General features: G+C 44.3%; 1 protein-coding gene across 1 annotated transcript in view; it reads right to left on the bottom strand.

Annotated features, from left to right (window-relative positions):
- Nucleotides 1-46: 46 nt before the first annotated feature.
- TRIM72 (tripartite motif containing 72) overlaps nt 47-24,114 on the bottom strand; it is a 29,832-nt gene continuing 5,764 nt past the window's right edge. The window contains exons 2-7 of the mRNA XM_033946416.1: nt 20,199-20,612; nt 11,860-11,955; nt 11,546-11,776; nt 11,207-11,229; nt 4,676-4,794; nt 47-1,113 (exon numbers count right to left, since the gene is read on the bottom strand). Of these exons, the coding sequence (XP_033802307.1) occupies nt 554-1,113; nt 4,676-4,794; nt 11,207-11,229; nt 11,546-11,776; nt 11,860-11,955; nt 20,199-20,591 (1,422 nt within the window). The 5' untranslated portion in view covers nt 20,592-20,612 and the 3' untranslated portion in view covers nt 47-553. The remainder of the gene's footprint in view (nt 1,114-4,675; nt 4,795-11,206; nt 11,230-11,545; nt 11,777-11,859; nt 11,956-20,198; nt 20,613-24,114) is intronic.

The raw sequence follows: 24,114 nt of genomic DNA on the forward strand, positions 1-24,114 counted from the left end.
CTGTTTTGTGATATTGCAGTTACATTCATTGAAACAAGCTATGAAGTACAGAGCAGCTTTATTGAATACATAGAACATGACATCACATATACAATCTGACATGTTTACAATTCCTATTCATCCCTCTCAAAATCCTCAAAGTAGCAATGGTGATAGTCTGAAATATCTGGTCTGTATCTGTTTGGTCATTTATTTGGGATATAAAATGGGTGGTGGCAATTTTTAAGAGGAGTCTTAATGTTAGCAGTTATTTCCTTCAAAACACTATCTCAAGTTGCTCAATTTCAGCTGCAAAAGACAAGTGTCCATTCTTACATCCCTCTGTTGTCTTATATAGGCAAGAAATGTTGGTTTCGTACCTATTTTAAAACTCATTTTTGTAAAGTGAGTTTGACAGCTGACTTGTTGAGGGAATGAAATGGAAAGAGAGGGATCAAAAGATAGAAATAACAGGAATATTGATGGAGAAAATCTAAGATAATTTCAGTATTTAAATGTGGGGACAGTAGATTTGAAGGGCTTGTCCAGTACAAGTATTAGACTATTGGTGTTCTCATGCTGGATAGTAGATCTTCAGGGGTTGGCAGTTTTTGCCCTTGTCATGCCAGCACACATCAAAGAATGGATATACTTTGCCAGCAAACTTCTCGTGAAAGGTGTAGAGTAGGATCATACAGTCCTCATCATCTGCATTGTAGAAAGACACTACACCATCACTGAAGCTCAGATAGATACCCACCTTAGCTGGCTTGGATTCCATACGTAGAAGCCGTGGCTCTTTTTCCTCTGCATGTACTTCATATACCTTCCCATCCTTGCATCCTAGCAGCCAGAATCCATTGGAGGGGCAAACATGAAGCTTTCCCTTGTGGTTGACAGACTCAGAAATCACACCTATGCTCCAGCGGGGCTTGTCTTCCACCTCTACCTCCCAGTAGTGTTCACCAGAAGAAAACCCTTCCCTTGTCACCACACAGTTGGCCTTGTCAAAGCGTCCTGGGTCTTCTGGTGACACGGGCTGCTTGCGGTCCACACATTCCACTGATTTTCTATCCTCTGAGATCAGCAGATTCTGATGGGCTGTGTCTGGATCGAGGGTTAAGCTTTCCAGAGCTGAGGAGTACACAAATGAAAAATGAATGGAGGGGCTATAAGGGTAATCTAATAGCATGTGATTATTAGGAACAAGTAGGTCTAGGCCTGGTTTTGTGTTTCTATGTATCTATGTGGCATGTAGCTGCAACTGCTCTTACAGAAACTGCAGTGAGTTCCAAAGATGTAATGAACAATTGAATTTAATAGATAATCTGTGGTTTGGGGTTTTTGTTGGGTTTTTCTTTTAAGCTTATATCCAAGATCCCAAACCTGTCTTAAGGACTCTATAGTCAGTTTGGTTTTCAAGAAATCCACTATAAAAATGTACATGATAAACTGCACACACTGGAAACTCTATATCCAAACTTAGTTAATGCATATTCATTGTTAATACGACTATCCTGAAAATCTGATTGTTGGATAATTTCAGATCATTAGAACAAGTTCAGCCAGTCTTGGTTTTTGCCCTTTGACATTCTATTCCTCTTTTCAGAAGAGCAGGAACTAAATGGTCCATAGATAGCATGGGGAAGAAGGTTGGAACCTGATGGGTTATTGTTCCAATTAATTTTATAAATAATAAGCTGGGTCAGTAGCTAGGGACCAGCAAAGAGCAGCCCAAATCAAAACAAAATAGGTATTGATTCTTAATCTGCAGGGAACGTTTATAACATATACAATTTATAAGGGTAATTTTCATAGACATTTCTATACAAAAACTAGATTTTCTTTGTATAAAAATTGAACTGTGGAATGCTCAACATATGTATATAAGGCACATACTGTACATGCATGTGTATGTTAATCAGGTTTTCTATTCCACCTTTACCTATTCAGTTCAAGGTTGGATTACATTAGAAGAGGCTGGGTCAGCTACCCAGGAAGTTACAATGGACAGTTTGACACGGACATTCAACAGAGTTGCTAGTACAGGTAGATCAGTACAGTAATTACACTCCTCCCTCCATATTTGCGGTGGTTACAGGCGGAACATAGCTGCGAATACGGAAAAACGACAAATAACTTTCTCATAGGTTATTTGCAGTTTTCTGTTAAAAACCTTCAAGAATATTATAAAACCGCGAATAACCTATGAGAAAGTTATTCGCCTCCATCCCCCACCTGCCCGGGTCTCTCCTTAACCCTGGCCCCATCTATAGAGCAGGGGAGAGAGAGAAGCCCACCGCCAACTCCCATCGCATCGCTGCAACCCCTCCCACTCCACAAGCGACTGCTCTTAACGCCAGGTCTCCCTCGCGCACAGCCTGCGCACAAATAACCGAACCCGTGGATACTGAAACCGCAGATTTGGAGGGAGAAGTGTACTTACATCATGGAAATGTATTTTGTGGGGGAAAACACTATCTGCAAGCATACCAGGGGCTAAAATCAGGACACAATTAAGCAGTCTAGGTTATATGGAAGTAGCAGGTAGGGGTGCCGATGACTGGCATCCAGCAGGCTTGGCTGGTTTATATCTAACCAGTCTGGCTCCTGACACCAGTCATAACAAGCAACATAAAAACCAGGGTATTTTGGTTTGGGGGTTTGTTTGTTTTTTTTCTGTATTGCTGGCCACTAGCTATGTTAAAGATTGTACAAATAGCAGATATTAATACCATTGCAGTTTTGATGAAAGGTAGGAAGAAAGAACTGCTTCTACTATTACTACTTATCTTTTCTATACTAGAAATGCACAGCACTATACATCAAAACCATAGAAGTCCCTGCTCAAAAGAGCTTACAGTCTAGTCAAAACAGATAAACTGGACAAGAACGTGAATGGGAGAATTACAGAAGGAATAATAAGACAGATATTAGTGCTCAACAGGTGGGTTGGAGTTTGGAATTAAAAGCAGCTTCTGAGGGGACTTTTGAGTGTGGATTTAAATACTGCCAGAGATTGAGCTTGACGTACCAAGTCAGGCAGTTTGTTCCAGGCATACAATGCAGCAAAGTAGAAGGGACAAAGTCTGGAGTTAGATGTAGAACAGAAGGGTGCAGATAAGCGAGGCTTACCCAATGAGCGGAGTGCCGGGGGTGGGAGGAGAGGAGGGATACTGAGTTGCTGCAGAGCAAATACATTTGTAGATCATTAAGAGGAGTTTGAATTGTATGTGGAAACAGATAAGGAACAAATGAAGTGACTAGGAGAGGGGTAATGTGGGCATAGTGATATTGGCACAATATAAGGCATGCAGCAGAGTTCTGAACAGATTGAAGGGGAGCGAGATGGTTTAGCAGAAGGCCAATGAGAAGTAGGTTGCAGTAGTCTAGATGAGAGGTGATGAGGGTCTTAGCAGTGCGCTCAGAAAGGAAGGGTCTGATTTTAGCAATATTGTAGAGAAAGAAACAAGTTTTGGCAGTCTGTTGGATATGTGAAGAGAAGGAGAGAGATGAGTCGACGATTACCCTAAGGTTGCAAGCTAATGAGACAGGGAGGATGAGGGTGTTCATAGAAATAGAGAATGGGGGAAGAGGAGAGACGGGTTTATGTGGAAAGATAAGTAGCTTAGTCTTGGCCATGTTTAATTTTAGATGTCGGTGAGATATCCAGGTAGCAATGTCAGAGAAGCAGGTGGAAACCCAGGATTGAATGTATGTTGAGATTTCAGGTGTATAGAGAGAGATCTGTGAGTCGTCAACATAGATGTGATATTAGAGCACTAAGGGAAGAAGTGTAGATGGAAAAAGAAGTGGTCCCAGGACAGAGCCCTAATTACACCAACCAACAGCGGGATGGCAGTGGAGGAGGATCCATCGCAGCATATGCTAAAAGTGCAATGGGAAAGAGAGGAAGAAAACCATGAGATAATAGAACCCTGAAATCCAAGCAAGGACAGCATATCAATGAGTAGGTGGTGATTTACCATGTTGAAAGCTGTGGATAGATCAAGAAGGATGAGGATGGAATAGAGGCTTCGTCTGCAGCTTCCTTTCTCTCCACTCAAAAGAGAACATGGCCAGAAGAGAGAGGCTACAGACAGCCCTAGCTCTGTGTTCCCTGGACTCTAGCTGTAGAAAGAAGCGAAAGAGAGAACTACCAAAAAAGTGAAGAGATGAATGGGGAGGAGTGAGAGGAAAGATTGAACTTTGAGAATTTATATGCAAGAAGAGGGGAATAAATTCATAATTTATTTGATATACTACTCATAATAGGCATTAGGCAACTTGTGTTTACTAAATATCAATAAAACTCAACAGAATATAAGAAATGGTATTACATGCTAGTGGGAGGGTGTGAGGAAGCCGAGTGGGTGTATGCTGGGGGAGGAAGCCACAAGTAGAGAATGCTAGGAGGAAGACAAGCAGGAAAAATCTGGGGGGGGCACTGTGAAAGGGAATGAGTGCTGAGGGAAGGATGACAAGTCAGGAAAGTGAATGCTGGGGGAAGGGGGAGGACAAGCAAGTGAAAAACTGGTCTAAAGGAAGAGATCTCCAATCCTATGTGTTTCCCAGCTCTAGCAGAACTGGTGCTCTGGTTCCCTTTCCCCACCTAGGCTCTCCCCATGATCTGACCCTGCAATAGCTTTTGGGAATTGCCACACCCCTGCACCCTTTTCCTCTATCCCATACTTACGTGGCATCAGGGAACGGAACATCTTCCTCCACACCTGGAATTTAAACTCATCTGAAATGACTGGCAGGTGGATATCCAGACGTCCTATAGGAGGGGACTCGCAAAGAATCTTGTTCAGCCTAGAGAGGTGAGGGAGAAAAATATATAGAGATATATACATAAATAAAGAATCCTTGTCCCTGAGTGCTTACTAAAAGCAATGTGCCATGAATGTTTGCATACAGATAAGCAATAATGAGAGATATAGCCAGCCACCTTGTTTCTGTCCTGTTCTACTATTTTGTGTTGTGTTTACCTTCATTTTCCTACTATGAAGGATCTTCTATTTGTGTCCCATTTCCTCTTGAATTCCTGTATTAGGTTGTTTGTTTTTTCTTTTTGCAGTAGCTATTACCTGGAAGGGGGTTCATGCAAAAATGCTCCACCCAGAAACTTGCTCTTATGGACCTTGAATTTGGTATCTAGGTGCCACACTTAAACATTGACCATGACTCCCCTGCTGCTGTGGGTTGAGAACAATGCCCCTTAAATATCTTCAGCCTTACTGTCTAGGGCAGTGTTTCTCAACCTTTTCAAGCCAAGTACTCCCTAAGCCTAACAAATACCAACCGAGTACACCCAGCCAAACTCAGCCCCTGACTCCACCCCCATGATAATAATACTAATTGTAATGCAATTTCTTCCATCCATTTTTCATATACATACAATATCTTATTAATACATAATGGTAACCACAAAATTAAAAAAACACAAAGCACACTGTATGCAGAGAAAATGTTAATTATCATTTATATTTGTGGGAGGAGGTTAAAAGATGTTAAGGCAGATGAATTTAAAATATACAATGTCACCTCAGTAACAACTATAGAAAAATAGACATATAGTGCAAAATATAGACAGCAGATATAAATTATCAAAACTGACACATTTTGATCACTAAATTGAAAATAAAATCATTTTTCCTACCTTTGGTGATTTCATGAGTCTGGTTGCACTTCCTTCTGACTGTGCATCCAATCTTTTTTTCTTCCTCCTGCATGCTTCCTCTCCTCCAGACCTCATTCCATTCCCCAACCAACATCTCTGTCCCTCCATGAGTCCAACTTTTCTTCCTCTCTTGTCCCCCAGATCATTTTTCACCACGACCCACCAGCCCCATGCCCATTTCTCCTATCACCCCTCTCCAACACTGCCACATCTCTCCCTCCATCACTATGCCCAATATTCCTCCCCCTTGCATCCCCTTCAATCTATCTGTTCCCTCTCCAACACCATATCCAACATTTCTCCCTCTCATCCTATTCCGCATGCATCTCTACCTCACTCCTCTCTATGCCCAATTTTCTTCTTTTTCCCTATGTGCACTATCTCACTCACACACTCAGGCCCAACAATTGTCCCTATGTCCCAAGTTAGTGCCCCCTTCCTCCCTCTCTCCCTCCTTCCTATGTCCCAAGTTTATGCCCACTTCTCTGTCACATTGAAGCCTGCCTCCCTCCCTACCATGCCGAAGCCTGCCCGCCTGCCTGCTTCCCTCCCTGCCATGCCGAAGTCTGCCTCCCTCCCTCCCTGCCTTGCCAACACCTCCCTCCTTTGACAAAGCCTGCCTGCCTTGCCGAAGCCTGCCTGCCTCCCTCCTTCCCTGCCTTGCCGGAGCCTGCTTGCCTCCCTCCCTCCATCCCTGCTGCGCCAAAGCCTGCCTATTCGCCACTGATTCCTCCAACCCCCAGTCTGCTGCTGCTTGCTGCAACTCCAGGAAGGGAAGGAGCATGTGTGTGCAGCGATTGCATGCCGCCAGCCCACAAGCCTTCCCCTGATGTCAATTCTGACGTCAGAGAGAAGGTCCGGGCCAGCCAAGCAGTGAATGGTTGGCCCAGACCTTCTCTCTGACCATTTTTAGCAACCCTTCGTGGTACAGGCTCGTTCTTATACAAAAGACACTACTCATTTCATCTGTAAAGTACAGGAGCTAACTAATATCAGTTCACAGATATTCTCGTTTCTTTGGTGTGGTTGCTTTATATAGTAACACTAGTCTTTAACCCCTTACATTAACGGGTGCTAGAACATATGTGTGTGTGTCTGTCTTTCTTTCTCTCCTTAGCCGCTTTCTTTCTTTCTACTTTTCTTTTTCCTTGGCTGTCCATCACCACCCCTTGCCTGCTCCCTCTGTCCATTTTCCCTTCCTTTTACCTCCACTGTGTCCACCACCACCCCTTCACTGCTCTCCTTATGCAGCAGCAGCCCTTCTCCCTTTGTTTTACCTCCCCCCTGTCCAGCAGCACCTCTTTCCTTCTCCCCCTGTCCAACATTAGTCCTCCGTTCCTTTTTCTTCACCTCCCCTGTCCATCAGCATCTCTTGCCTTCTCCCCCTGTCCAGCAGTAGGCATCCCTTCCTTTTTTATCCCCCCTCCTCCTTCTTATCCCTATGATACTCTTACCTTGCTCTGCCCCTGATCAGAGGTTCCCGACAGCCGCCCAGTTGCACCCATTGGAAAAGTTCCCACTGCCGCATCCCGCACCCCTCCTGACGCGGCTCCCGCTGTCCTTTCTGTCTGTCTCTATCCCTGGCCCCCTTTGCCTGTCTGTCTTTCTGTGTATCTCCCTGCCCCTGTGTCTTTCTTCTTTTCTTTCTGTCTCCCTTCCTCCCTCTGCTGTCTGTCCAAAGCAGCATTCCATTTCCCTCCCCCCACACCAGTTCCCTGTGCACCTGCCCCTGTGTCTTTCTTATTTTCTTTGTGTTTCCCTTCCTCTCTCTGTCTTTCCAAAGCAGCATTCCCTCCCCCTCTATTTCCCTCCTCCCCCCCACCAGTTCCCTGTGCAGCAGCATTAGCGTTTCCTCTACCCCCCCCCCCCCTTCCCGTGGTCCGGACTACAAAGGTGGTGATTCCAGCAGCGCTTGCATCAGTCTCCACACGCTGCTTCGGGCCCTTCTAGTGCCCTGATTTACTCTGGCACGTCCCTGATGACATCATCAGAGACGCGGCAGAGCAAATCAGGGCAGTAGAAGGGTCCGAAGCATTGTGTGAAGACTGTTGCACACGCTGCTGGAATCGCCATTCGGGCCCGCGGGAAGAGAAGGGGGTGGGTGGCAAAGGAGGAACGGAGATGGTCATCTGGCTGCGGTCCGGCTTGTGGAGGCGATAGGCTGGTGACGTATTAGCGCGCATGCGCACTCCTTCGGCCACAGACCTACACGCACGGAACACGCAAATAGGAGTGCGCATGCGCGGCTAGCTCTTTATTATATTAGATATTTCAGGCTCGTGCAATACAGATTGTGATCAAACCTTCCGCCAAAGGAGTGACACAGATAGAGTCCCTACAGAATTTATTATGACCCTCACCAATTTAGTTCTTTATAAGAACTATTTCCAATTTAAAGACACATTTTACCAACAATATCAAAGGATCGCCTTAAGTAAGGTGGCAGCCCCTAGCATTGCAATTTGTATATGAGCTTGTTTGAGGAACAGTTTTTGTACCCCTCTTCTTTTTATCATCAGGTTAGAATGTGGACTCGTTTTATTGATGATGTTTTTTTGATTTGGGCAGGGTCCTTAGAGGACCTCCAGGATTTTCTTGTCTGGTTAAATATTCTGGACAAGCATATACAATTCACGCATACTTGGGATTTTGAGAAGATCACTTTTTTGGACACAGTTGTCAAATATGAGCAAAGCCTTATTATAAAAGTCCATCATAAAAATACAGAGAAGAACAATTACTTACAATACACCAGTTGCCATCCTTACAGTTTAAAAAAAGCCTTACCAATAGGTCACTTTTTGAGAATAAGTACATCTATAGAGGAATTTTATAGGGAATCAAAACTGTTCACCTCAAAACTATTGGCAAGGAGTTACCCCAACTGGATCATTCTTAAAGCTTTTTTATGGGCTAAGTTTGCAAACAGAGATCTGTTATTGTGAAAGGCCACACAAGAGAACATGGACAAGCATGTTTGTGTCCTGTCATTCAAATTACAAGCTCAAAATAGAATGAAAAGTATACACAAGCACTGGGAAGTGTTACAATTACATCCTATCTTTCAGGAACATCCTTGCATTGCCTTCACTAGGGGCAAAAATTTAGCAGATAAACTGGTAAGATCGAAATTCAGTGACAATTTCACACATTCAGAAGGACACAGCACTTGTGGTCATTGTTCTTGCTGTAACAATACTATAGTGGGAAAAATTTAGATTCATTCACAGACCAAACGAGAGTACACACTAAGGAAATCTACTACTTGTGATTCCACTTATGTGGTATATGTTGTATATTGTCCGTGTGGTCAATTGTATGTAGGCAGCACAGTACGGTCAGTGAGGGTAAGGATGACAGAACATTGCAGCTGCCTTTAAACAAGAAATCAAAATGTGCCTATGGTGGCCCACAGCACAGACAAGGAACATACTTTTGATCACATGTGCTGCTCTATCAATGATCAGATCTCCTTGGATTTTGGCAGGGATAAGAAAACTTTTTTACTGTCCAAAGAACAATTTTGGATCTACAATCTGCGCTCATATAAACCGTATGGCATGAATGATTCAGTAGAGTGGTTAACAACTGGCAGTTTCAGGTTTCTATTCCTTGGCTTGCAATTTTTTGAAGCAGTCATTCATGCGGGACCTTGTTGAACGCCTTTTGAAAATCCAGATATACAATGTTGACTGGGTCACCCTTGTCTATCTGCCTGTTTACTCCCTCGAAAAAGTGCAGTAAGTTTGTCAAGCAAGATCTTCCTTTATTAAAGCCGTGCTGGCTGGTCCTTATCAGATTGAGTCCGTCAAGGTGATCAATGATGCGGTCCTTTATCAGCACCTTTACCATCTTTCCCGGTACCGAGGTCAGACTCGCAGGTCTGTAGTTTCCCGGATTTCCCCTCAAACCTTTTTTGAAGATTGGCGTAACATTCGCCACTTTCCAGTCTTCTGGAATCCTTCCTGATTTGATCGACAGATTGGCTATTAGTTGAAGCAGTTCAACTATAACCACTTTCAGTTCCTTGATTACCCTCGGATGGAAAAATAAAATCACCAGATAACAAAAGTAGGAAAGTGATTTTATTTTCAATTTAGTGATTTGAAATGTGTCAGTTTTCAGAATTTACACCTGCTGTCTATATTTCGCACTGTTCAGGAAGAAATGCATTTCTTTCTATTTCTCTGGTGTTGTACTGCATGCAACATCTGGCATATTTAGGGTTTCATTTGTGTATATTAGGACTTTTACTTTGTGGTCCTGTATTTGCATAGGGTTTATCTGTGTTCTTCATGTGTGACCAAGGTCAGATATTCTGGTAGGAATGAATGCCTTGAAGCATTATTAGTATGCCTTGAAGCGTTATTGGTATGGCCCCATGTAGGAAGATATTTGTTGGCTCTCCATCATCCCTTTTAGACCCAAAATGGAGGAGTCTAGGACAGAGCCCTGAGGCACATCAACCATTAGTGGAATGTAAGTGAAAGATCTACTGGAGGACATAAAGTGCTGTAAAAAGTAAGATGAAAAAAAATTAATTTTGAAGTCAACAGTATCAAAAATCAGCAGACAGGTCAAGGAGGATAAGGAGTATACCCTCCGTTTATCAAGCTGCGCTTCCAAGGAGCTTGATGCCGAGCCATCCATTTTATTCCTATGTGCAGCTTAGCATTTAGCTTGCGCTGCTTGGCAGTTTGGCTTCATAAAGGGGGCTGGGGGTATAGAGTCAATGGCATGTATAAACTTGAAGCAATAGAGCAGGGGTGTCAAAGTCCCTCTTCGAGGGCCGCAATCCAGTCAGGTTTTCAGGATTTCCCCAATGAATATGCATGAGATCTATTTGTTTGCACTGCTTTCATTGTATGCTAATAGATCTCATGCATATTCATTGGGGAAATCCTGAAAACCTAACTGGATTGCAGCCCTCGAGGAGGGACTTTGATACCCCTGCTATAGAGGATAACATCCAGCTTGAATTAGATCAAGGATATCCTTGAAGCAAAGTATATCACATGTATCCCTTTTTTGTTATTGTTCCAAGAAGATGTAAAGTGTTTGCAATGTCTTGAATGATCTTCCTATTTAGCAGGTCTACCATTATGAATTTGAGCAAACTGTTATTCCTGTGATCATCTGAATCCCAGGGCAGATACCACACTATGTAACATGAATACAACTGACCATCAAATATGTATTAATATCCCATGCAAGCATTAGAATGGAACATGCAATACAACACAGACGGCTGAAGAACACTACTCAAGGAAGAAGATTATTTAAAAGCATGGAGCATCGTCTTAAGTTACATATTTTTTTCATATGGAAGAAAATTATACTATAACAAAAAGAAAGGATACATAAAAATATGAAGTAAGTAAGGCTGTAAATGATAGGGTTACTACTGCTCTTGAAAGTAATGAATCTCTGGATATTATTTTTTAAATTAAAACCAAGAATCAATCATCTGAGTTTTGAGGGGAAGAAATCAGACGTTCTCAGGGAGTAAAAAGTGGTGTTTTATTTCATAAACACTGGACTTACCTGGCTGCTATCAAACAGTATTTCTATGGGAAAGAAAAAATAAGATAATTATGTCTTTCACGAGCACGGCTAGCAGCACAGAGAGCAACAAAAAGGTTAATCAGAGAAACTGGATAAGAAGGAAAGAATGGAAAGAAAAGAAATTACAAATAATGGAGAGACAGGAGAAAAACAATAAATGAATGAATATGATGAGAAAAGAATACAGAAGAAGCACGAAAGGGAGAGAAAAGAAATGACAAAAGGAAAAGAAATAAAAATAGATGTGAATCATATTGAGTAGCAAGAAAAATTAAAATTTTTTAGGGGTGATCCTTCAGTGCACACCCCATAGCTTACCCGCAGGAACTCTGTCTGTGCTTCTTTCTCCACCTCACTTAGGACAGTTTCCATCTGCCGCAGCTGCTCCAGGTAGCGTGTCATTAACTTGCGTTCCTCCAGCAATGCACCAGAGGCATCCCTTTGGGCTCGTTCCGCTTCTTGATTCAGTGAGGACTCCATGACATTCAAGTAGGCCCGCATGGTGTTCAGCTGCTCCCTCACATTGCTCTTGAACTTTGAAACTGTGTCCTAGGAATATGGGAAGAAAGATTTACAACCTTGAAACTGAGGTGTGATAGGGATTGAACAGTACAAAATTGATTCTGGCTCACCTCAACTTCTGCAATTTGTTGATCAAGCAATGCAATAGTCTTCTCCTTGCGGACACGAGCTTCCTGCAGGAGCACCTGCTGCTGGGGGAGTTGTCTCTGAAGGGAGAATTCAAAAGGAGAATAGGAGAGAGAGAAAGACAAACCCCTTATTCAAATAGTGAGAGCTGCCTGCCTCTAACCTTTCCCCCTTCACTTTCTGTGCATAAACATACAGGTCAAGAGAGTAAGGAGTATTAGAGTATTAGCAGACACCAGACAATGGGAGACATGATCTCTGATGGAGGCCTCACCAGTAAAGAGAGAGCGGTACAAGTCTCTTATGAGACACCACCATGTTAAGAATGTTCACCTCTGGAGGGTTTCAACAAGACAGAAACAATTCAAAGGAAGACTATCTGCAATACAGCAGACAAATGGGGAGGAGTATAAAACATTAAAATGGACTTGGAAAAAACTACAAGAAAGGTCAATGGTTTGGAGAAAGACCTTTAATGCTAACAAGCTTAAGATTACATATTTGGAATATAAAATTTCATTGGTCAGACATGAACTGTAAACTTTCAAACAAAAATAAAGATCTAAGTGTAATGATCTAAGATGATCTAAAGTAAGACAGTCAATGTAACAAAGCAACTGAGAAAGCTGATGGCTCTCTACTTATGCACCAAATATATGAGGACTGATTGTAAAGTAATGATACTGGTTATTTTATTCAGAATCAGATGACGCCACAGGATCTGAACATTTTTCTTTTCCAAAGTAGTGTCCTTCATAGTCAATTAATTTTTTGTAGCATTTCAAAAATGATTCAAAGATTTGCAGTAGACTGTTATGCGACATCACTTTTAGTGCTGTGGCTGTGATGGTTTTCACTATGAACAGTGTTCCTGCGCACTTGAACTCATTGTTGCATCTGCTCTTCTGTGAGATTTCTGGGTACCCACCTGGGGCAAATGTGATGCATTTTCAGTTCCTCTGTCACAATATGTTGATCAAGTTCAAATGAGATGCCAAGTGAAGCCAAAAGTTTGCATAAAGTTATACTTTCATTTTGCAACAACTCCATAGCTTTGGCAGTGTTGACATCTGTAACCATGGGGCATGGCCGCCCAAAATGCACTTCATCAGTCACTCATGTGTTGCCATCTTTGAAGTGCTTCCACAACCAAAATACTGCAGCATGGCTAGTTGTTTCACCACTTTATGCTTGCCGTAATATTTCAAGAGTTTCATTACTACTCTTTATAAGTTTAACACAAAATTAAATTACACATCTCTGACACTCTTACAGACAAGTCTCCCTCATCTGCCATGACGAAACATACAAAGTTCTTCCTCTCACTTTGACACAACAGTTAAGACTATGGCAGTCCAACTGGAGGTTCAGAAATGTTGATGTATGAGCTTCACAAGAACCAGCACAGCATTGCCACGTCTACTTCTTGGAAAGAAAAACAGAAGCAGTCTCATTATTTTTCAATCAGCCCTCATACACTGAACACCCCAGGGAATTATTTAGAAACAGATAAAGACCAAATGGTCTGCCCATTCGCAGCATCCACTGTCTCCTTCCTAAGAGATCCCATGTGCCTGTCCCACACATTCTTGAATTCAGACACAGCCATGGAGGAACATTTTCGATAGGATGTCTAAGTCTAATTTGGATGTTTTGGGAAAAAACATCCAGAGATCCAGTACAGAAAATGTCCATTTTCAGACATCTGTTTTTTATTTTTGAAAATGACCTATGTAGATGTTTTGGTCCTTAGGATGTCTATCTTTTTTGGCCATTTTCAATAATAGAAAGACTTACCTAACTACCTTATCTGATTGCAACAGGGGAATCATGATCAGCTGAACCAGTTTCTGGGAGTCCTGCCAGCTCAGCTGATGGAGGATTCCCCTGTCAGGATCACCTGAACTGACAGGGAGATCTGATTCATCCCTCCTTTCCTTCATACCGATTCCCCACCCCCTTCACAGAGACCCTGCCCTATACCCCTCCCCCGACATCCCCTTGTACCTTTCTTCAGTACAATTGGCAGGAGGGATGCCAACTCCCAGGCATCTAAGACAGCCTCCTATGGGAGTGGCCTTAGGTACCTAGGCCAATCAAGAATCCTCCCTGCAGGTCAATGATGGCAACTGCCTCATCTTTATATAAATGTTTGTTCATGCCTTCAAGAAATATAGCAGGTTAGTTATCATGTTGGCTTTGTCCCCTTAAACCACAAATATCTGTTAGATACACACAGGAGTCTGTATATTAGGTGATCAATACATGCTCACTTGCAGAAAGGTGTTAATCACATCTTTCATCAGTTCCTCCTTCACCAGTGGAGTATAGCTCCCTCTTCAGTTTTTCCTTTTGCAAGTGAACCAAGAAAAGATGTTCTGATCTGCTTTCTTCAGTTTTTATTATTTTTGGGTCTTTTTACTCTGTTTTCGGAAGGCTTTGCTGCCAGAGGACCCCATATTTGGGGTTACTGTGGCTGGAAGAGGTTTTTGCTGCCAGAGGACCCCCCATATTTGGGGTTACTATGGCTGGAAGAGAAAGCAAACTCCACGAGAGCAGACTGCAGCTCACAGGGCAACCCCCAGGTATACCTGATTTGTCAGCCTGCTTTGGTTACTTCAAGGCTCGGGGTCTATTCCCCTGGGAGCCTGCTTACCTGCTGATTTATTAGAGGCTTGAGCACAGGCTGTGGAGCCCCTGAGTGAATCACTTTGGGTATCAGGGAGCCAGTTCCCTCGTCGCACTGTGAAGATTGGGGGGGGGGGGGGGTTGTGCCTTCAGTTAGTTCCAGTCTGATTGGCAGACTGAAGATTTCCAGAACTGGACTGTTCTACAAGAATTCGAGGCAGAAAGTTCTCTCCACTTCAGTTAAACTGAAGCAAAGCTGACACAGGCAGACACAAGAAGTAGCACTGTGAGTACAGCCCAGTATTCCCTATGGGGAAAATCAGTGGGTCCTGAAAAAGTTAAATTTAAGGGTTTCTGGGGCCAGAGATAGGGTCCCCTAACTCCAGAACTTCTTTCCCTGAGTTTTCTTTAACTTTCAGGGAAGCCCCCATGGGCAGTTTATGGTGCGATTTTTCTGGCTGTAGCCATCTTGAATTTTAAACAATCTTTTATTCTAAAGCCTCCATCTGCCTCAAAATGCCTCTATTTGGCTCCAAATCGACTGGGATGAAGTCCTCAGGCTGTTCTATGCCCTATATCATGCCAGTTTTGCGCTGGATGGTCGGCCAAGGAGAGTACATGTGCTGCATGCCATGCTGCATGTGAGGGTGGGGCGGGAGCCTTGGGCTTAGCCTCCACTAAGCCCTCTATGGCTGGGAAATGACTGGGAGGCCAAGTGATAAGAAAAGAATCTCTCTAGGAGTCCTCGAATAGCAAAGACATGAAACACAAGTGCTCGGACACTGTCGTGATCATGAGAAGCCAGTCAGGTCCTGCAGAGATCCTTGGGGCTTCCTGTCCAAAGATTTACTCCAGAATTTCTGAATCTTATGTGGAAAGCTTATTGCACAGGCCTCAGCAGCTGGGGGGGGGGGCCCTCTGCTGCTATTGCCCTCTCCAGGGCAAGTGGTCCCCATCGGAAAGCAAGTGGTCCATCAGTGATCTGGAACTGAGAGCCATTCAATTGGCCTTTCTACAGTTGCAGTCTTTCCTGTCAGGGAAAGCAGTCAGGGTGATTTTGGACAACGTTGCCACAGTGGCTTATGTAAGTGTACAGCGGGGCACCAGAAGGCTCAGATGCTATTCCAATGGGCAGAACTTCATTTGCAGGCCCTCTCAGCAGCCTACGTGGCAGGAATAGAGAATGTTCAAGCTGACTTTCTCAGCCAGCACTCCCGGTCTCTCTCTCAAAAGATGTTTTCCCTCATAGTCCAGACTTGGGACAAACTGTACATGGCCAGGAATGCAAAAGCAGCCTTCTTCTACAGTTGCAGAGTAGAGTGGGGAAGTGTAGGACTAGATGCCCTGGTCCAACCTTGGTCCACAGATCTGCTTCTCTGTGTTTCATCATTGGGCCATGGTGGGTTTGATCATCCAACAGGGTTTGGTGATCTTGGTGGCACCAGACTAGTCCCGAAGACCTTGGTATACCGACCTGGTGCATCTATAGAGAGGCAGACCCCTGAAGTTGCCTGTTCATCTGGGTCTTCTCAGTCAAGACACGGTTCCGATGGAGAAGTTGGACCACTTTAGTCTTATGGCATGGCTCTTGAGCATGCGGCCTTGATTCGGAAGGGTTATTTGAAGGTTGTGGTTACAACTCCTTAGGGCCAAGATGCCATGATGGTTGCAACTTATGCTAAGACCTGGAAGACCTTCCAGTTATGGTGTGCCAAGGAGCAAGTGGAACCAGAGAGTACTCCCATTCTGGTGATCCTTGCCTTCCTGCAAGCCTGCCTCAAAAAGGAACTTACATTTTGTCCCTGAAAGTGCAGATAGCTGGTATCTTGTGTTTTTGGGCTTGGAGTTGCCTTTGGTCTCTGGCTTCTCACCTGGACATCGCTTGGTTTTTTGAGGGGAGCTCTGGGGCTGAGACCCCTGTTGCGCAGATCATTTTCATTTTGGGACCTCAGTGTGGTCTTGAAGGGCCTGGCCTGTGCTCCTTACAAATCTCTTTCAGAGGCTACCCTGGGTCAAGACTGTGTTTTTGATTGCTATAGTCTTGGCAAGAAGGATCTCAGAATTGCATGGAACTATTTCTCTGTTTCAGGGAGTTTGGTGTTTTGCTGAGTACAGTATCTTCTTTCCGAAGATGGTTTCTGCCTTCCATATTAATCAGGAGCTTCCTCTACCCGCCTTTCAGCCTACAGGTTCAGCCAAATAAGGTAAATTTCTGTGCAAGTTGGATGTGCACAGGGCCCTGCTCATCTACCTGAAGAGGACTAATGACTCCAGGCTTTCTAATCATCTTTTTATACTCAAGACAGGGCAGGCTAGCCTCCAAGGCAACCACTGTCAGACGGATCCGTATGGCAATTTCCTCTTCCTATATTTCCTCTGGGAAACAGCCGCCTCTTTCCCTGACAGTGCATTCCACCAGAGGTGAAGGAGGAGGAACTGAAAGATGTGATTGACATCCTTCTACTAAAAAAAATCGACCGGGACCTGGAGACGGAACTGCGGCAGGTATGCAAAAATGGAAGTGTGGTGGTGATGGGGGACTTCAACTACCCTGGGATAGACTGGAGTATCGGGCACTCAAGTTGCGAGAGAGAGACCAAATTCCTGGAAGCCACGAGGGACTGCTTCCTGGAACAGCTGGTCACGGAACCTACACGAGGAGTAGCCACTCTTGATCTAATCTTCGGTGGACTGGGGGGACCTGCAAAGGAAGTAGCAGTAATAGACCCACTGGGGAACAGCGATCACAATATGATCCAGTGCAGACTAGAACTGGGATCAACCAGGGTGAAAAGAACCACAACGACAGCGCTCAACTTCAGAAAAGGGAATTATAATGCAATGAGGAAAATGGTGGGGAAGAAACTCAACGGCAGCACAAAGGAGATAGAGTCCGTAGAAAGAGCCTGGTCCCTGCTCAAATGTACGGTGCACGAAGCACAGAACCTGTACGTCCCCAGGTTCAGAAAAGAGTGCAAGAAAAATCGAATTAAGAACCCAGCATGGATAACGGCTGCGGTAAAAAAAGCGATCAGTGACAAGAAAGCATCGTACAAAAAATGGAAACAGGACCAAACGCAGGCCAACCAAAAGGTACACAAGGAAAGCCAAAAGGAGTGCCACCGAGTGGTTAGGAGAGCAAAGAGGGAATATGAAGAGAGACTAGCGGGAGAGGCAAAAAATTTCAAATCATTCTTCAGGTACGTAAAGGGAAAGCAACCAGCGAGGGAGGAAGTGGGGCCCTTGGATGATGGGGATAGAAAGGGAGTATTGAGGGAGGAAAAAGAAATAGTGGACAAGTTAAACGACTTCTTTACGTCGGTCTTCACGAGAGAGGACACATCCAACATTCCGGAACCAGAGGAAATAGAAAATGGAGATCAAGATAGCAAGTTGGTCCAATTAGAGGTGAGCCAGGAGGAGGTCCTCAGGCAGATAGACAAGCTAAAGAGCGACAAGTCGCCAGGTCTAGGCAGCATTCACCCAAGGGTGCTCAAGGAATTAAGGAATGAAATAGCAGAGACACTTCAGCAAATATGCAACCTATCCCTAAAAACTGGAGAGATCCCGGAGGACTGGAAAATAGCAAATGTCACGCCCATCTTCAAGAAGGGTTCAAGGGGCGACCCGGGAAACTATAGGCCGGTAAGCCTCACATCGGTCCCGGGAAAGATGATGGAGGCGCTGATCAAGGACAGCATCTGTGACCATATCGAAAAAAATGGACAGCTAAGGTCGAGCCAGCATGGGTTCTGCAAGGGTAGGTCGTGCCTCACAAACTTATTGTACTTCTTTGAGGGGGTAAATAACCAGGTGGACAAAGGTGAACCCATAGACATAATCTACCTAGACTTCCAAAAAGCCTTCGATAAGGTACCACATGAGCGGTTGCTCAAGAAGCTATGGAATCACGGGGTGCGAGGGGAGGTCCACCGATGGATCAAAAACTGGCTGGCAGACAGGAAGCAGAGGGTTGGTGTAAAGGGCCACTACTCGGACTGGCAAGGGGTCACGAGCGGGGTTCCTCAAGGGTCAGTGCTGGGACCGCTCCTGTTTAACATATTCATTGACGACCTGGAGGCGGGAACAAAATGCGAGGTCATCAAATTCGCAGATGACACCAAACTATTCAGCAAGGTTGAAACCACGGTAGACTGCGAGAATCTCCAAAGGGATCTTACGACATTGGAAGAATGGGCGAAAAAGTGGCAAATGAGCTTCAATGTAGGGAAATGCAAGGTCATGCATATAGGGAGAAGGAACCCGATGTTCACTTACAAAATGGGGGGATCAATGCTAGGGGTCAGTAACCTTGAAAGAGACCTGGGAGTGATGGTAGACACGACACTGAAGGCGTCGGCACAATGCGCCACAGCCTCGAGGAAAGCAAATCAAATGTTAGGTATCATTAAGAAGGGTATCTCAACCAGAACGAAGGAAGTCATCCTGCCACTGTACCGGGCTATGGTGCGCCCGCACCTGGAATACTGTGTACAGTACTGGTCACCGTACCTCAAAAAGGACATGGCAATGCTTGAGGGAGTCCAGAGAAGAGCAACTAAACTGATTAAGGGTATGGAAAACCTTACATACACTGACAGACTGAAGAAGCTGGGGTTGTTCTCCCTGGAAAAGCGGAGACTCAGAGGAGATATGATAGAGACCTTCAAGATCCTGAGGGGCATCGAAAAGGTTGACAAGGACAGATTTTTCAATTTGAAAGAAACCACAAGAACAAGGGGTCACTCGATGAAATTGAAGGGGGACAGGTTTAAAACAAACGCAAGGAAATTCTTCTTCACACAGAGGGTGGTGGACACATGGAACACCCTTCCGGAGGCCGTAATAAGAAATAGCACAGTACAGGGTTTCAAGGATGACCTGGATAGGTTCCTGGAAGACAAAGGGATTGAGGGGTACAGATAAGAGCAGTGGAAAGTTTAGAGATAAGTGTTGAAGTAGGCATAAAATTAGTCAAGGACCGCAGATCAGGCAATATGCCTGATGGGCCACCGTGTGAGCGGACCGCCGGGCTAGATGGACCTCTGGTCTGCCCCGGCGGAGGCGACTACTTATCTACTTATCTTATCTACTAGTAGTTCGTGAACATGGATTGATCACCTAATGTATGGGCTCCTGTGTAAATTAACAGAAACAAGGAGTGTGTGGCACAGTGGTTAAAGCTACAGCACCCTGGGGTTGTGGATTCAAACCCACGCTGCTCCTTGTGACCTTGGGCAAGTCACTTAATTCCCCCTTTGCCCCAGGTACATTAGGTAGATTGTGAGCCCGCCGGGACAGACAGGGAAAAATGCTTGAGTACCTGAATAAATTAATGTAAACCATTCTGAACTCCCCTGGGAGAACGGTATAGAAAAATTGAATAAATTTAAAAAAAAAAAAAAAAATCTAATCTTTCAATATATTCAGTAAATGCTATTTGCACTGCGTCCTGATTTATTTCTGGGTTAAATTCTGTGTTCTACTTGGCTGCCTCTCTCTCTCTTTCATTCTCCCTTGATCTTGGATCTGAGCCCATGCTTAGGCCTTGACAGGTGCTGCCATGCACATGAGCTACACTACCTTTTGCTGTACAAGAAAAACCATACATACACACATCTCTGCTATTTCACTTGGATTTTGAATTCTGAATGCCAAGTTCCCTACAGCACAAATTCCAATATATTCATCTTACCTTCATATTCTGGTGAGCCTCAACTGCCTTGATGATGCTGTGACCTTTGTGCTTCCCAAGGGATGCACAGACTCCACAGATCAGCTGCTGGTCCTTTTCACAGAAGACACTGAGCGGGTCCAAGTGCTCCTCACAGTGGTCCCTAGGCACCTGCTGAAAGCTTTCTACGAGATGTTGTAGCTGCCGGTTGATATTAAGGGACTCAGGTCGGGTCATTGCATGGCAGGTAGGGCAGGCCACAGAATTGGTATCATCCTCTCGGGGCACCCCTACAAGGCACTTCTGACAGAAAGTATGACCACATTCGCAGGTCACAGGAGAGTTGAAAAGCTCCATACAGATGGGACAGCTCAAGTCCTGATGCATTCCATGGATGAGCAGGGGCTTGGACATCTTAAGTAGGTCTCAGAGGTCCTAGTAGAGAAGAGGCAGAAGAATGGAGAAAAATGATCCCAGGATTCCCTCCCTCAGATCTCCATTTCTAGATACAGTATAACACCTGTTTCTGTTATTATAGAATTGTCTCCTATTTATTCATTCACATTTGTGAGGGAAAGTAGTAGATCAAATTTTGAGAGTGGTCATTTTCATGTCATGGGTCCATAAGCAGTCTGTAAAAGTTACATGTTTGAACTTCTGTAATTTTTTAAATTTCTCACATAAAAGGATGGCATTTAGATTGTTGTATTACAAATTGCTCTAACAGAATTCATTAAAACTAGAGAATGACACGGGGAAAAAATCTGTCCCTGTCACTGCCTCATCACCGGATCACCATCCCCTTCACTGACTCGTCCCCTTCACCGCCCCATCCCCGAACCCGCCATCCCCTTCAACACCCCGTCCCCGCAGCATCCTTATTTCCCTCTCGCCACCTCACCGCCCTTCAGTGGCCCGAGAATCTCCCTCCCTCCCCCTCACCTTTGCGGCATAAAGAAACTTAAAGGAGAGAAGGCACACGGTCAATGATTGTGTGCGTGGCCCCTTCCCTCCAGCCAAATCTATCTCCCTCCCCCTTACCTTCGCGGCGCTTTAGAAAAGAAACTGATGCCGTCAAAGCCTGCCTGTGTCACCCTGCAGTCGCGTGTGTGTGGGCGGAAGCTTCTCCTCTGAAAATTGTCATTTTATAAACACAAAACAGAGCAAGGTTCAACAAAACCCATCTGCCCTCCCTTTCACAAATATCCCCTTCACTATTGTGAAAACCGAACAAACCAAATTACTACAGAATGCTACATAGAAAAATCAAGCTAACAGAATACTTTAGTCACACATGGCAGGAATAATGTTAGGGGAGTGCAACTAGGGCAATTGCCCCCTGGTCAGAGAGAAAGCCCTAAGCCAGCTGGAAGCTAAAGAAGCACAGCCTGGACTTTGTGGTCCCCAGCTATGTCTAATACCAGCTCTAGCAGGATACATATTTCAAATCTGAAATAATCACAAAATATAAAATAAATTTATTTTTTTTCTTTTTGTTGTCAGGTAATTTTATTCTTCAAATCACATTGGTCTCAGGCTTTGGTTTTAGGTTCCTTCTGTCTTCAGTGTAACATGGCTGGCTCCTGAAGGTAAAATAGGCGCAAGAGTAGCTGGGGAGAAGATGCCGAGTCTGACAGGGGTGCAATTTTTTTTACCACAGGAGTAAGACTTTTCACTGCTCCTAAGGCAGTGGTCTCAAACTTGCGGCCCTAGGGCCACATGCGGCCCACCAGGTACTATTTTGAGGCCCTTGGTATGTTTATCTTAATCACAAAACTAAAATAAAATAGTTTCTTGATCATATGTCTCTTTAGCTATAAATGACAATATTATTATTAAGACTTAGCCAAAAGGAAAGATTTATAAACTATAAAAAGTTTTACCTCATGCAAAAATGTTATTTCTTTAATAAGACATTAACTATTTTTTCTGTGGCCCTCCAAGTACCTATAAATCCAAAATGTGGCCCTGAAAATGGTTTGAGTTTGAGACCACTGTCCTAAGGGGTGGTAAAAGGTCTTCTCCCCATTCCCGTGGGGTGGTGAAAGGTCTTGTCCCCATTCCTGCGGTAAACCAGTTGCAAATGTCTCCATTCATGCAGATTTACTGCGGTGACCTGCGGTTTACCACGGTAAACAGTCCCCGTGTCATTCTCTAATTAAAACCACATTCTTTTGCTTCTAGTGACTGTAGCCATCTTTTCCCAGAGATCATCACATTTGCTTATCCACCTAACAACTTCATATATAGGCAGATTACAGTAATAAAAAAATTAGAGCTGTACAATTAATGCGATTAACATGTTAACACTTTAAAATATTTTTTATTTAACGCACCCCTCCCCTCCCCCACTCATGATCTGCATCTTCCTCTCTCTTTTCTTTTTTTATGGGTGCCTTGCCTGCCTTCAGTGCCACTGTGAGGAGCTGCAGAGTGTGTAGTGAGTTATGAAGAGGCGCCGGTAGAAAAAAGAAAAGATGAATAGGATGGAAGTGGCAGAAGAGGCGACACTAGGAAGAAAAAATTAAGAACAAGCAATGAAAAGATAATTTTTAGACTTTTGGGTGCATGGTTTGAATATATCAGCTGTTCCCCACAACTGAACGAGCCCACGAATCACTGGATGGGAGTGTATAATATTGCTAATTGAGCTGGATGAAGTTTGGGTAGCTGTTGGTATCTGCTTTTTTGCTCCAACCTTGCAGTCACTGGGGTAAATATGCTATTTCATTAGAAGGATGGGGAAAGGGGGAGGAGGTTGTAGAAGCATGAAATGCCATGAATTGAAAATCTCCCTTTTAAAACTTACTTTCTCTTGGCAGCTTTTATATTGAGAGGGGCTATGGTCAGGGATTATAATTATTCCTCCATTATATACCACAGAAGGTAGAAATGATGGGGACCCTGGGCTATGTGAACCTAAATAAATAGCACAGCAGCAGGAAGAGGTGGCAGGAGGGACATGTCTCACAAACTCTGTGGGTTTCGTGGTTTGGCTTTCAGGCGTTCCTCCTGTTTAATTGCTGATCTTGCTCCCCTTTTTATTCTTGGGAAAACTCTGTAGCCATCTCCTAGATCCGAACTCTGTTCCCTGAGCTGGATGCTTATTCTTTGGCCACTGGATTAAATTTGTGGACAATACGAAGTTATTCCGAGTAGTGAGGACACGAGGGGATTGAGAAGATCTGCAACATGACATAACCAAGCTCGAGAAATGGGCATCGACATGGCAAATGAGGTTCAATGTGGATAAGTGTAAAGTGATGCATGCCGGTAACAAAAATCTCATGCATGAATACAGGATGTCCGGGGGTGGGGGGGGAACTTGGAAAGACCTCCCAGGAAAGAGACTTAGGAGTTCTGATCGACAGTCTATGAAGCCATCTGCGCAATGCACGGTGGCGGTGAAAAGGGCAAACAGAATGCTAGGAATGATAAAGAAGGGGATCACAAACAGATTGGAGAAGGTTATCATGCCGCTGTACCGGGCCATGGTGCACCCTCACCAGCACTGGTTGCTGTACTTGAAGAAGGACATGATACTATTCGAAAGGGTCCAGAGAAAAGTGACTAAAATGGTTAAGGGGCTGGAGGAGCTGCCGTACAATGAGAGATTGGAGAAACTGGGCCTCTTCTCCCTTGAAAAGAGGAGACTGAGGGGACATGATCAAAACTTTCAAGATACTGAAGGGAATAGACTTAGTAGATAAAAACAGATTGTTCACCCTCTCCAAGGTAGGAAGAACGAGAGGGCACTCTCTAAAGCTGAAAGGGGGTAGATTCCATACAAACGTAAGGAAGTTCTTCTTCACTCAGAGAGTGGTGGACAACTGGAATGCTCTTCCATAGTCTATTATAGGGGAAAACACCCTCCAGGGGTTCCTGCTAAACTGGAACATACACAGGTGAGGCTGGACTCATTTAGAGCACTGGTCTT

The sequence above is a fragment of the Geotrypetes seraphini genome, chromosome 5 (assembly GCF_902459505.1).
Source record: "Geotrypetes seraphini chromosome 5, aGeoSer1.1, whole genome shotgun sequence".
NCBI classification, from domain to species: domain Eukaryota; kingdom Metazoa; phylum Chordata; class Amphibia; order Gymnophiona; family Dermophiidae; genus Geotrypetes; species Geotrypetes seraphini.